Source organism: Agrilus planipennis, unplaced genomic scaffold (assembly GCF_000699045.2).
Source record: "Agrilus planipennis isolate EAB-ADULT unplaced genomic scaffold, Apla_2.0 scaffold429, whole genome shotgun sequence".
NCBI classification, from domain to species: Eukaryota; Metazoa; Arthropoda; class Insecta; order Coleoptera; family Buprestidae; genus Agrilus; species Agrilus planipennis.
The window spans coordinates 7138-22557 of record NW_020439113.1 but is presented as its reverse complement, the minus strand read 5'-3'; the positions used below and the strand labels follow the sequence as shown (position 1 = coordinate 22557).

Genomic DNA, 15420 nt, shown 5'->3' with positions numbered 1-15420 from the left:
AGGCATGAAGGTCTAGTCAGAGACATATTAGAGGCAGAAACAGGAGTTAGGAGGGGTAGAGGTAGACCTAGATTAGATTACTGTTCGCAAATAGTTAAGGATGTGAGAAATGCAAAGATTAGCTCAGGATAGGAAGGAGTGGAGGTGCGTGTCCTACCTTGAGCAAGGAACTACGAAATTCTATGAATTACGACAAAACAGCTCGAAAAACAATATCGAATTCAGCTGTGTAAAACTGAAAACTACACGATATTGTGGTGTGCTAATAAATGCGTATAATCCAAAATCCTTAGAAAACGATTTGAAAAAATTTCACTTATTAGATGAACCCAAAGCTAAAAAAACTATGAATTCCATTTCTTTTTCTTAGAAAGATTAGAAACAAAATGGAGTTGTAAATTTTTTTGATATAAAATGATTGATAGTGATTTTACATCAATAAAACTATTGGCATTCCTGTTTTGGCTCTGATCTTTCACGCTAAGCAAACTATTTTGGCATCAGTGTCTTTTTTCCAATTAAAACGGGTGACAAAGGCAAATAAGGAAGCACATAGAAGAATTATTTGTTGCTGAACTGAAGAAATTATAACATAAAGATAGAAAAACTATATCTCAATCACTTCATACATTTTCTTCACAGCATTTTGCATTTAAATACTTTTAAAAAATATTTTTGTACCTATCTATTGGTGATTTGCAAATTTCAAATTTTCTTTTAATAATAGGCAATGGAAGCCCAGGTTGATGCAGGATTGGCGAAGGCCATCGGCCTATCGAATTTCAACATAAAACAAATTCAAAGAATTCTCGATAATGCCAGAATACCGCCTTGCAATTTGCAAGTAGAATTGCACGCGTTTTTCCAACAGAACGAGCTGTATAACTTTTGCAAGAAAAATAACATTGTCATGACTGCCTATTCTCCGCTGGGATCCCCCGGAATAGGAAAATTCATGTCACAATTCGGACAACAGTAAGTACAACTTTATTTTAGAAGATCAATTAATGCTTGTCAACGACTACAATACTTTCTTGTAATTAAATCTATTAATTAAGAACAAAAAATACTTACTAACTGTGATATTCTTCGAGGACGTCTTAGTAAGGAAGTATTATTGTAATATTTTAGAGTTGAAGCTCCGAATATACTGGGAGACCCAGTGGTCAAGCGGATCGCTAAAAAGCACAACAAAAAGGAATCGCAAGTTTTATTGCGTCACATTATTCAAAAAGGCATTGCTGCTATTCCTAAGAGTACAAATCCCGAACGTCTCAAACAAAACATCGATATTTTCGATTTCGAACTTGACAACGAGGACATGAAAGCGCTGAATGCACTTGACAAAGGACCTGCGGCTAGAATTGTTGACTTTTATGCCTTTAAAGGGTAAGGTTCTTAATGCATCCATACTTCATTCCATTCTGTCTTCATTATGAGCCAATCTTCGAATTTTCATAATACTAAAATATTCTACTTACGTCTACATTGACCCCTCTTTACTCCTGTTCCTACTTCTATTCCTTCATGTCTTAAAAAGTGTCTAGATTTCCTTTTGACCTCCATATTAATGTTAAGGTTACTTTTTATTGAAATGAAAGGAAAATGAAGGGGACGCATGAAGAATTTTCTTTTGGTTACGTTATAATCTGGAAGGTTTTCCCGTAACCGTCCCCTTTGTTATTAATTTAATTCTAGATACAAATAGAAATCTTAACGAGTAATATTTTGGACTAGAATTGTTGACTTTTATGCCTTTAAAGGGTAAGGTTCTTAATGCATCCATACTTCATTCCATTCTATCTTACTTATGAGCCAATCTTCGAATTTTCATAATACTAAAACATTCTACTTACGTCTACATTGACCCCTCTTTACTCCTGTTCCTACTTCTATTCCTTCATGTCTTAAAAAGTGTCTAGATTTCCTTTTGACCTCCATATTAATGTTAAGGTTACTTTTTATTGAAATGAAAGGAAAATGAAGGGGACGCATGAAGAATTTTCTTTTGGTTACGTTATAATCTGGAAGGTTTTCCCGTNCTACCACTAGTGGAAACTATCACGTAATCCCTCATTTCCTCTTCCCTCACTGCAATAAATACACATTGTATCATTTAAAAGGTACTTGAGGTTAGTTAGATCAAAAGACTTATTTAGCTGGTTGATATTATGGTTTCTTTGAGGTTTGAGAAGTACAACTTCGGACTGAACACATTGCTGGACTTTCAAATATTGGGCTTTGTAAGAACCAATCGATAGATCGTGGTGTTACTAAATCATTCAATAAGTATTTATTTATTGCTTGACAATAATGTCTACGTTCCATTAGAGTTGGGTTAGATGGTATTAACTAATCAGAATTTTGGCATTCATTTCTTCAGGAATATTCTGATGACCACTAAGTCACTCTAATTTGCATTTAGGAATTTCACACTTTTCAAATACAAATTAATGTTTAGAAAAAGGTATTTAAAATAAAAAAACAAAAGGAGGTGTTAATTAACTCAAAGAATCAAAGGAATGTTGGATTTGATTCCTTGCGTTCGTAAAATGCATGGGTGAAAATGGTAAGTAACTATTTGAAAAAAAAACATATTAATGGCTATACGTAATAACGTAACCAGTCCTGAACCAATCCTGCATTAAATTTACATAGGACAGGGGGCTTTCATAACGGGACTTCCCCGTCTGTCAGTCAATCAATCAATAGAGAAGCGTATTCGACGGTAAGAAAAGAAATACAAATAAAACAAAAATTTTGACATATAAGGATGGTAAAAGTAGTAAAGGAGCTAATATAAAAATAGGAGACGAAAAATTAGAAGAATTAAGTTGCTGATTTTCGATAGATGTCTAAGAAGTCTGATAACTTGGGAAGATCCCACTTGTGCAATCGATTTAAAAAAATTGTTTCGTCGCGAATAAGATAAAAAAAGCGTTTTCGGATTCACCCTGATTTAAAAAATTTACAAGAAGTGGCTTTCTCCAATAGCATAGGCTTTGGAAGACCCCCAACAAAGCCATCAAAAGTATTAGGTTTCGATATTTCCGGCTCTGAATAACGTACACATTTTGCCCATAGCAAAAAAAATAAAAAATATGGGTGTCCAATCCACTGGCTTTTAACTTTCATGGTTTAGATGCTATTTGGTCTGATTTAAACCGTATTTTTTTTTCAAAACCAGTTGAATATCTCAAAAACTGCTAGAGATAGGGGCAGTGAACTGTTAACAAAGAAGTCGACCTAAAATTTAATAAAGAAACGAAAAATGTAAATATATACAGGGTGTCTAATTATAAATAACGAAGTTAGGAAGAAATGGGGAACACTCTGTATAACTGAACATATTTTCTGTATATGATTCCAGACCACTTTTATAAAACATTTTTTTTTATTAAAAGTATAATAACAGAGTTATGGACGAAACCGCTTTATGCGGAACACCCTGTATATTTCAACGGGATGTCAACTGCAACTGATGGATTTCAGAAACTCAATCTCAATTGAACCCTAGACTCCAGTCTCAGTTTCAGTACAACCACAGCGAAGGAGTTTATTTTCTCGCTATGTCCTCTCTGGGGCTCCGGGGATGTCAACCACAGCAGTCGGGTTTCAAAGACTCAGTCACAATAGAACTCTTGACTCAGTCTCAGTACAACTAATCTCAATACAACTCTAGACTTAGTTTCAGTACAGCCACAGTCTCAGTCTTAGTACAACCACAGCGAAGGTCTTTTGACCCTGGGGATGTCAACTGCAATTGATGGATTTCAGAGACTCAATCTCAATACAATCCTAGACTCAGTCTTAGTACAACCACAGTCTCAGTCGCAGTATAACCACAGCGAGGGACTTTACCTCCTCGTTATGTTCTCTCTGGGGCTCCGGGGATGTCAACCACAGCAGTCCGATTTCAGAGACTCAGTCTCAATAAAACCCCAAACTCAGTCTCAGTACAACCACAGTCTCAGTCTCAGTACAACCACAACAAAGAATTTTACAAAAATTGCTTTTATCTAGCGTGCTAAGTAGGTTCATGTAATAGATTAGATTGAGGAAGGTATATAATTGTAATGATTATCGGTAAAGTAGAATTGTACTTAATTAAAATATTTCGAAACTTTATTAAGTGTAGTTTACAGTGCAACATTTTGTAAAATCATTATTGTTCGAATTGTATAATAATAATAATAATAATTGATAACAATATAGTGAACAGACCGTAACAATAATTAACAACTTATATCGCAAAAGAATATAACTTATTTGAGCTTTATATACATACATACATACATACATATACATATCCATATAATGTTAAATTTAATCGAAACTATAAAATTACGTCTTTTATCGGCAACTGCACAAAATTGTCTATTTTTATTCTATCTATCTACACGTATTAGATAACCTAACTATAAATGAACTTAAAGGCAAGTTTCTCGTTCGGTTATTTCTTCGATATTTATCGCGGAGCAGTCGCGTCTGTTGTTGTGATAAACGATAACATTTCTGCGTTCGTCATTTGGTGGTGATAATCCAAGTGGGATAAAATTCTCTTCGACAATTTCGATGCGATGAGATTCTGCTTCTAAAACTGTTTCTTGTTGGTTCGAAAGGTTTTGCATTGGTGATAAAGGAAAGCGATTTTGATTGTGGTTATTGTTATTTGAACAGTCGGAGGTGCTACACGTGTTAAGGGCTTCAGTGCTGGCGATTTCGAACGGTTTTTGACTAGACTTGCCGCGAATAAAATGACGATTTAATACTGTATTCATCGAACTACTTCGGTCTAATCTACTTCCTAATATTTCTAGATCGTTCATACTTTTAGAAAATCGATTGTTTCTTGATATGTTCGTTTGAGTTTGCTGATGAATGTTGTGCAAGCTTTTCTTTAGAACTTCAACGCTGGTCCAAAGAAGACGGTTTCTGATAACGGACGCGTTCTCGTTCGCGCTGCGCGGCGGATTTTTATCGTTGGTTTTCAGCATCATGCTGATCTCGCTGTAGGACGGAGGAAGATCACAGTTTTTGGTGCCGAAAATGTCCTCGTATGACGGCGGGAAACAATTGATGGATGTGAAGGAGCGCATCTTGTACGCGCTCTCGGAATCTAGGACGCTAGCGGAGCTTCCTTCGAAGCGGTGCCTGTTTCGGATCATGTTGGCGCTCAATTCCATGAAATCGATGCCCGAGTAGTCGGCCTGGAGTTGGGTGAAAATTCGACGATCCACCACCAGCATACGACCGAAAGGTAAAAGGATTATTGTAGGCGTTGCTGGCGAGGTTGTGTACCCTGAAAAATTCAACAGGAATCAAATAATCATTCACGATTGATTACTCCCGATCTCATCCACGTGGATTTCAGATATATCTGTCAATTTTTTTTGGGAGGACGAAAAGGTTTGTTAGTAATACTTTATTATTTTTCGAAACGTTTTGCAATTTTATCGATCATAGTATGCATGCTACATCAATATTCACCATAATGAGAAAAGAGTTTGATGTAGCATCAAAAGCTTAAAGAATAATAAGGCACCAGGTGTAGATGGAACACAGGGGGAAATTCTAAAACATGCAGGACAAGAGGTTAGAGATCGTATGTTTAAGCTAGTTAGTCACATTTACGAGACAGGGAAAGTCCCAGTGGATTACAAAAAGGGAGGCGCGGGTAAGTGCGAGACATATAGAACAATTAGCTTAACTTGCCATGCGTCAAAATCAAAAAAGGACGGAAGAACTATTAGGGGAAGATCAATTTGAGTTAAGAAGAAATAGAGGAACACGGGAGGTCATTCTAGCTTTACGGGTAACAATAGAGAAAACGATAGAAAAAAGAAAGTGTAGATAGGATTTGTAGATTTAGAAAAAGTTTTTGACAATGTTAAATCGGACAAGATGTTAAATATACTTAAAAATATAGGGATGAGTTACAAAGATGGAAGAGTGATACTTAGTTTGTATAAAGAGCAACAGGCAGTTATATAGCTGGGGCTGCAACNATAGCTGGGGCTGCATCGTAGAAAAGTAAATATTAAGAAATATGTCAGACAGGGATGTATACATTGAAGACGCGATCAACATTATTAAAGACGGTACAATTGTAGGGATAGATATACAGGGGCAAAAGATTAGTATGCTTAGATTTGCAGATGATATAGCATTATTAGCCTCTAGCAAGGAATTAGAGATAGCTTTAAATAAAATGGATGCTGTATTGACAGTAGGAAAATAAATAAAAGTAAAACAAAAATATTGGTATGCAAGCGAAGAAAAAATTGGGAAAGAGCGAAAATAAAGATAGGAAACGAAAAATTAGAAGAAGTGACCGATTTTAGGTATCTAGGAGATCAGATAAGTCATGACGGAAGGAGTATTAGGGAAATAAAGCAAAGGATAGCGAAGGGTCGAGTCGCATTCAATAAAAAGAAGTCATCTCTATGCTCGCGAACGGTTACTTTAGAAATTCGAAAAAGGTTGTTAAAGGTGTATGTTTGGTGTGTACGGATGCGAAATAGACAGTGGGAGTGGCGAAAAAAAAGGGTTAGAAGCGTTCGAAATGTTGTGTTACAGGCGAATGATGAGGATACCGTAGATAGAGAAGGTTAGAAATGAAGAGGTTTTATAAAGAATAGGAGAACAGAGGACTCTATGGAAGTCAATACGAAATAGGCGAGATAGGTTGGTAGGACACCTTCTCAGGTGTTAAGGTCTAGTCAGAGACATATTAGAGGCAGAAACGGGAGTTATGAGAGGTAGTGCTAGACTTAGATTAGATTACTGTTCGCAAATAATTAAGGATGTGGGATGTTCTAGTTTTTGGGAAATGCGAAGATTAGCTCAGGAGAGGAAATAGTGAAGGTGCCTGTCTAACCAGTCTTAGGACTGACGACCTTATAATGATGATGTGTCAAATAAAAATTATTCACCTTGTTCTTGACTTATATCCACATTAGCCTTAAATTTATAGTATTAATACTGGCTAAAATATACCATGTTGTTTTCAATATGGCATTTTACATTTTTCAATGATTTGAAAATGATATAAACGCTTGAATAGTGTTAAATCAGTAGGAGGAAAGAGAAAAATAGTCAACAATAGTGTAATTAATTTTCTTGTTTCCTCCTCGTCAGTTAATGTCTATAGATTTTCATTTGTAATATTTTTCTAGTTCCACAACATTTCAATTGACTTAAACATGGAGTGTTTTCCTTGCGTGAGTTTCGACTTAAATTTAAACTTTAAATTTATAGTACCTACTGCCTAGCAATACTAAAATAGAACTTTTAGAATATCGTGAATTATGTGAAAATAACAATAATTTATTGGAAACAATATACATACGTAGGTATATGCTAGAGCCCGCAACTTAAAAATAAAACACCAGTGTAACAATGATGTGCATTATTTAATATTAATATTTATTCGTAAATCATCCAATTAAAATATTTGGCTACACAGAAACTTATAAATTTATTTGAAGTAACAGCATATTGCAATACTTCCTCTAATTTTCCATTAAAAAATCTTTTATAATCTGTGATGGGTAGGCACTATTGAAAAAAAAAACAAATGCGATTTAAATAGAACCATGGCTTTTAGCATATTTAATGCCTATTATAGGATCCATTGTTTGATAACGAATTATAATGATTTTGACTGCCTCAAAAGGAATTACAAAAGAGATATTGAATTATTGATCTAATCAAAGGCTAAAGGATAAAACCCAGGAAATTTAGGTGCATATATTAAGTTGGGTTTTTAATACGTCTATGAAACAACCAATATTGAAATATTTTTTTAGTTTATAAACTTTATAGATGTATAAAAATTGTTGTTAAAATTAATCGATTTCTTGTAAACAGTAGAACCTGTAGAGGTAGTTTAGAATTTCATGAACCTTGGTTTTAGGTTACGCATTGACAAAACTCCGATGGTTCATGTACTTGTGCATTTTTGCTTCTTAATATTAAAAACATTGGTTGTAAACGTTTGCAGTTTATAATTACTTTAATATCTCAGGAGTCTTCACATGTCCCTGAGTCGGACCTTTTTACATTTAATCATTGCATATTACGAAAACATTGATCCGGTTGTTAACTGTAAACAGTAGGGGTCAATGCTTTTAGAATGTAGAAATGCAGAAATTAGGAACTTTGTCACCGTGCAAATCAAGGCCTAGGTGCACGAGAACAGTTTAGTCAACGTTTCGTAATGCATAATATGAGTGAAGGCTCATGAGATTTTGAAGTAGCTGTACTTGATAGGGTTTTTGTTTTTGGATCATACTGAAAGCTATTTAACATAATGTCCTATATATGACTTACACTCATAATATATTTTCATACACTCTAATTAGATTAGTTAGATTAAGTTCCTTCATTAAACCCTATTAGGTAAGAGCTCTTTATTTGGTTATTTTCTCATTTCGGTATAAATGATGATGGAGGCGCCGGTCACATTATTATGGTGATTAAAGGTTGAGTTATTTTACTAAAGTAACATTAACATTAGTATTAGTATTAATAAACAAAATTAATATGTGTGATAAATTTTGAACATTATCATCGGATTAAAACAAAGAGAAAGAAATGCATGAAAGGTAGTTAAAAGTTGCAATTGTTGATACTGATAGTAGGGATTGTATAATTAAATGTTTTATTTTATCATTATTATTTTAAAACTTGAAAAGTANAATGTTTAGAAAAAAGCTTTTGAAAATGTAGAAATAGAACTTTAAACAGAACTATTTCGAATAAATCAGATTTCTAGACATATATTATATGTATTAAACAAAATATGTGCGTGATTTGCTACAGTTGCTTTATAATTTATAGTTGTCGACACAACAGTATAGAAACTCGAAAATATTTCTTTTAATAAGTAATTATAGTGGACTGTTATTTATTCAACTGTTATAGATAAATCACAAAAGTTATTGTTGCGGTATTTCTTATTAATTATATTGTTAATCTTTATTAATATTGTAGTAGATGCGAATTTGTTAGGGGCTGCCTATAAATTACTAAAATGTTTTTGATACTTTCTCCTAATATAACGACACCGTAACACGTTTGTTGTAAAAGTTTTAGACTTCAGTTAAAACAAGTTGTTTTAATTTCCACTAATAAATAATTTAATTTTAGATTCTAACAGGACCTCCCCTCTCTATCAGGACCACGATACCTCGGGGGGAACTCCCCCCTTTCCCAATTAGCGTAATTTATGGTCAGTCCCTTACTTGGAAAACAAGAAATTTGTTCATAACACTTAAGACAGTAACAATATTTATATACAAACATAACAATTGAAAATCGGAGACATGCACAATAATGAAATTAAAACAAAAACGAAATGAAAAGCATTATTGCAAATTGTTTACGTATAATTGCCTAGTTAAAGTTTAATTGCAAGGCAGAAAACATTAAGTTACGTATGTATCTAGGTATTTCAATAGAGTTATTATTGTAAAATTTCGTTTGAAAAGTTAGTTACGCACACGTGTCTTCTTCAAAACACAAGACAAAAGCCATCTTTTACAGCGTAAAGCAAAATTTACCTCTCTATTTTTAACCTTCTTACTACCACTAGTGGAAACTATCACGTAATCCCTCATTTCCTCTTCCCTCACTGCAATAAATACACATTGTATCATTTAAAAGGTACTTGAGGTTAGTTAGATCAAAAGACTTATTTAGCTGGTTGATATTATGGTTTCTTTGAGGTTTGAGAAGTACAACTTCGGACTGAACACATTGCTGGACTTTCAAATATTGGGCTTTGTAAGAACCAATCGATAGATCGTGGTGTTACTAAATCATTCAATAAGTATTTATTTATTGCTTGACAATAATGTCTACGTTCCATTAGAGTTGGGTTAGATGGTATTAACTAATCAGAATTTTGGCATTCATTTCTTCAGGAATATTCTGATGACCACTAAGTCACTCTAATTTGCATTTAGGAATTTCACACTTTTCAAATACAAATTAATGTTTAGAAAAAGGTATTTAAAATAAAAAAACAAAAGGAGGTGTTAATTAACTCAAAGAATCAAAGGAATGTTGGATTTGATTCCTTGCGTTCGTAAAATGCATGGGTGAAAATGGTAAGTAACTATTTGAAAAAAAAACATATTAATGGCTATACGTAATAACGTAACCAGTCCTGAACCAATCCTGCATTAAATTTACATAGGACAGGGGGCTTTCATAACGGGACTTCCCCGTCTGTCAGTCAATCAATCAATAGAGAAGCGTATTCGACGGTAAGAAAAGAAATACAAATAAAACAAAAATTTTGACATATAAGGATGGTAAAAGTAGTAAAGGAGCTAATATAAAAATAGGAGACGAAAAATTAGAAGAATTAAGTTGCTGATTTTCGATAGATGTCTAAGAAGTCTGATAACTTGGGAAGATCCCACTTGTGCAATCGATTTAAAAAAATTGTTTCGTCGCGAATAAGATAAAAAAAGCGTTTTCGGATTCACCCTGATTTAAAAAATTTACAAGAAGTGGCTTTCTCCAATAGCATAGGCTTTGGAAGACCCCCAACAAAGCCATCAAAAGTATTAGGTTTCGATATTTCCGGCTCTGAATAACGTACACATTTTGCCCATAGCAAAAAAAATAAAAAATATGGGTGTCCAATCCACTGGCTTTTAACTTTCATGGTTTAGATGCTATTTGGTCTGATTTAAACCGTATTTTTTTTTCAAAACCAGTTGAATATCTCAAAAACTGCTAGAGATAGGGGCAGTGAACTGTTAACAAAGAAGTCGACCTAAAATTTAATAAAGAAACGAAAAATGTAAATATATACAGGGTGTCTAATTATAAATAACGAAGTTAGGAAGAAATGGGGAACACTCTGTATAACTGAACATATTTTCTGTATATGATTCCAGACCACTTTTATAAAACATTTTTTTTTATTAAAAGTATAATAACAGAGTTATGGACGAAACCGCTTTATGCGGAACACCCTGTATATTTCAACGATTTTTAACGATTTGTTTCTATATATAATTACACAATTTGTTTTTAATTAACATTATCATTAAAAACAATATGAAGCAGATTTGCATGGACATCCTTGGCAAAATGTACGTAATTCCTTTACTGCAATAAATCATTTCGAAATGTTTAGTTGCATTAATTAGACCATTTGCAACTGTCACACTATTTGCATTCTTTCCTGGCAATAAATTATGAGATAAATTGCGTTGATAACTGGTCTACTTGAAAATTAAACAGTATGCAATGCTAGCAAAATGTTGGCATCATCGTCTGCAGTGACTTAGGAGATACTCGGAAAGTGTAAATTTGGAGTCACGCTGTCTGCTGGTGTGTTATGTGATCACTATGATGAGATCGTGATTTAAATCAGTGGCGGCTGGTACATCAGTTTACGTGGTGGTGGTGGGGGGGACTGAGGTACCGTGTTCGACGTAATTTTTTAGAATAGAGAAAAGCCAGTAGCGAATCAAGAAGAGAATTCAAATGATAGGAATCTAGTAGAAACTCATTGACAGAGTCAGATTCAGGTCATCTAGAAGTCAAAACTTTAGCTAAATATTCGGAAGGAGATCGGTGCCTTTGCCCATGCTTTTGTAAGGTTTTCTTCGATCGTTTAGAGGTTTAGATAAATGCCAAGGCAGTAGTATTGCATAAATAACCTTTCATTTCCCTTATGACTTCATTTCGTCTCTCCAACCACCATCCACTCCACTTATTCCCATGGTTCCCAAACGGTAGTTCGGAAGAGGTTCTTTCGGTCTACACTGGAGTAGTCGAAGAACTACCGACGAGAAAGAAAGACGAAAACTTTTTTTTACAGTTAACATTCGTATTTCTCGAAAACTAGAACTACTATGACATCCTTAACTACACGCGAATAGTAATCAAATCTGGGTATTCGTCGTCTTCAGATCCTGCTATAGCCAACTTAACTGGTACCTCCTCTCTTGTGTTAGACTCAGATTAGCTAAACCCTATGGTTAATAGTTCAGTCGTTTTAGTTTCTATTGATTTTGTTTCATCTGTTCATGTATTTCCTCGTCCACTTCTGAATCTTCAATCTTCAGGTGTTTCAACTGTTTTAATAAGGGTAGAAATTCGAAAAAGGTTGTTAAAGGTGTATGTTTGGAGCACGACGCTGTACGGGTGCGAAACATGGACAGTGGGCACAGCGGAAAAGGAAAGGTTAGAAACGTTCGAAATGTGTGGTGCTACAGGCGAATGATGAGGAAATCGTGGGTTAAAGGTTAGAAATGAAGAGGTATTAGAAAGAGTGGGAGAACAAAGGACTCTACGGAATTCAATAAGAAATAGGCGAGATAGGTTGGTAGGGCACTTTCTTAGTCATGAAGGTCCAGTCAGATTAGAGGCAGAAACAGGAGTTAAGAGGAGTAGAGTTAAACCTAGATTAGATTACTGTTCGCAAATAGTTAAGGATGTGGGTTGTTCTAGTATTAGGGAAATGCGAAGATTAGCTCAGGATAGGAAAGAGTGGAGGTGCATGTCCAACCAGTCTTAGGACTGACGACCTTATGATGATAATGCGGGAAATCCGGTATTACCAAAAGAAGTTCTCGATTTTATTCTTGGTATTGCAATCTTTTTAAAACCACTAGTTCATTTTGAGCCTGTTGGAGGTGTTGATGTTAGCATTTACTAATAAAGTAAGTTCGGGTTTTAATGATAAAAGATTATCCTCTGATATCCCACAGATTAGAAGAGCAACTTCACGTCTGGGTAATAAGCGTTGTCAGGTAGGGAGTTCGGGATCTATTAAAAATAAAGTAGCATTTGGTTTTAGTGATAAAAAAACACATTTTAAGGTTCAGGCGTATTTAGGGTATTTTGGTCAGGTCTCAGTTACGTATCTGTAGATTGAGAAATGTTGGTAATGTTTTGAATGCAGTAAGTTCAGGTTTATGTAATTGAAGTTGTTTATATGAATATGGTGGTTTACATATGAAGAAAGTGGGCATTGTAATTGTTGTACATTATCTTGTTATTATATTTATATTTTAAATATTAGTCTTACCGATTTTATTATCTCTTTCTGAGAGCTTCGAGCTCTCATTAAAACAGTTGAATCCAGGAACCATTGGCTGAGTTTTCCCGAGATAATTTTTGTGTCGTTATGGTTCCTTGTTTGATAAAAAGTTTGTTCTGACGTAGGATTTTAGTATTGACAAAGTTAGATGTATGACCTATTTCAATTATACGTTTGACTAGGGTAGTTTTATGTGAAGTAGCCTGGATATTATATTTTTTATAGTCGTTTTTATGCTCTTTTATCCTGATATGGAGCAGCTTTTTGGTTAGGCCTATACTTCTTCACCAAATGTGAACCGATTGTAATAATGGGCTATATCTCGAGAATGATCCAATTTAAATTTGAAGAAAATATTCCACCTCATAAGTGTGAAAAAACAGGGAATGAATCTCGTTTTTAATCAATTTAAGTTTGTATTTATGAATGTAACAATATCTTTTACGTTGATTGTTGCGTTTTGATTAGATTACAAATAATTACGTAATTATTCAAACATATGTCAAGTTTGAGTGGGTCTAGTCAACGAAATAATTTACAAACTTTGTAACAGTTATAAAATGAGATAAAATATCACCCGAATGCGATAATTATTTTGCTTTTATAAAAAATAAGCAGAGTTAAAATAAAAGACACAAAACGAAAACATCGTCAGGTTTTTTCTGGTTGTAACTTTAACTACTAGCTAATAAAAACAAATCAGATCAAAGCCTGGGAGAAGATAAAACGTTTTTTTTATTGTCTTTTGTAGCAGAGGAGTGTCGATTACCGCCTTTAATCTTTAAAGACGAATTTTGCTTTAAAAAAAATGCAACTATTAATACTTAAACGTTACGCATTTTATTGGTACAACAATAAAATTATTTGGAAAAATAGAACCGAATCTGTGCATAGTACTAATTAATTATACAACAGAATCAATAAAAATATTACAATTAGCTATTAAAACAATTAATTAATTAAATCATATTTAAATTTTTGAATGTGTTCATGAAAATGCAATCAGGTGGCGTTTGAGTTGATGAATTAACCGGAAAGAAGGATTGGTTCAGCGGAAAAGCGTTGTGTCGGTATTGCTAATTGTAGTGCGTGATGGTGCTTGTTGTTCACGTTTTAATTTTTATTTAGTGTTATATTAATGACCTTTTCGATTGTGTCAGTGTTGGAATGAAGTTGCTGGGCAAAATACGATGTCAACAAGCTTAAGGTAAGGTATTTCTGTATCATTTTATATTATATGTATATCCAATTTCTGTAAACATACGACAACAAATTGAGGTTAAGTTTGTATCGATATTTTTCGCCGGCAAAAATATGATGTCTACATGTACCCATAATAAACATTGCTCTGATGTTTAAAGGTATTTTTATTGTTGGTTTCGAAAATTTCACTTGTCAAAGAATCCTGGGCATATTTTCAATTGCCAAGGAAAAGCATTAGAATAAGTGATGCTATGAGTAGGTACATGTGGGTAATTTGAGGGTTATTAGACGGATAATAATTTCCATAAATATACAATTGGAATATTTGCTGTTGTAATACCTTGGTCCATGTTGGGTTCGTCCATAGGACAAAAGCAGCAAATCTTTCGTTTGCAGAAAGAGCGTACTGCTGGTGCTCCCCAGAAGCAGAATAATAATATAATCATGAGTACAACAATCATAACTATGAGGGTGGGTAGACCCTGATGAACATTGGGCACGTAAAAGCTCTGGGGGTTACTGCCCAAAGGATAACTCATAGGTTGTTGACTCCCTGGCGAAGGGCTCATTTCTGAAAAAGAGATAGGATTATTTTGTTAAGGTTTTCGGTTTTCCTGAAATAAATGAATGTTAGGGTTGTATTTTAATAAGTGTTTGAAGAATTTTTGTTATAAAATTGCTTCTCGAGACGCGGACTAATTTAAATATTTTGAAGTATTATAGGTGTAACAATAATGCACATCATTGTTACACTGGTGTTTTATTTTTAAGTTGCGGGCTCTAGCATATACCTACGTATGTATATTGTTTCCAATAAATTATTGTTATTTTCACATAATTCACGATATTCTAAAAGTTCTATTTTAGTATTGCTAGGCAGTAGGTACTATAAATTTAAAGTTTAAATTTAAGTCGAAACTCACGCAAGGAAAACACTCCATGTTTAAGTCAATTGAAATGTTGTGGAACTAGAAAAAATATTCTTGAAGAAATGAATGCCAAAATTCTGATTAGTTAATACCATCTGACCCAACTGTAGTGAAACATAGGGATTATTGTCAAGCAATAAATAAATACTTATTGAATGATTTAGTAACACAACGGTCTATCGATTGGTTCTTACAAAGCCTAATATTTGAAAGTCC

General features: G+C 34.0%; 2 protein-coding genes across 2 annotated transcripts in view; one reads left to right on the top strand and one right to left on the bottom strand.

Annotated features, from left to right (window-relative positions):
• Window positions 1–1420, top strand: part of LOC108743143 (alcohol dehydrogenase [NADP(+)]) — a 4230-nt gene extending 2810 nt beyond the window's left edge. Inside the window, exons 3-5 of the mRNA XM_025977701.1 lie at window positions 3–10; window positions 728–975; window positions 1132–1420. Coding sequence (XP_025833486.1) covers window positions 3–10; window positions 728–975; window positions 1132–1393 — 518 coding nt within the window. The 3' untranslated portion in view covers window positions 1394–1420. The remainder of the gene's footprint in view (window positions 1–2; window positions 11–727; window positions 976–1131) is intronic.
• Window positions 1421–4177: 2757 nt separating this feature from the next.
• Window positions 4178–14845, bottom strand: LOC108743134. The gene is made up of 2 exons (XM_025977702.1): window positions 14616–14845; window positions 4178–5302 (listed from the first exon to the last, which is right to left on the bottom strand). The coding sequence occupies exons 1-2, from the start codon at window positions 14842–14844 to the stop codon at window positions 4431–4433; spliced, it is 1101 nt and encodes a 366-aa protein (XP_025833487.1). The 5' UTR covers window position 14845; the 3' UTR covers window positions 4178–4430.
• Between the last annotated feature and the right edge of the window lie 575 nt (window positions 14846–15420).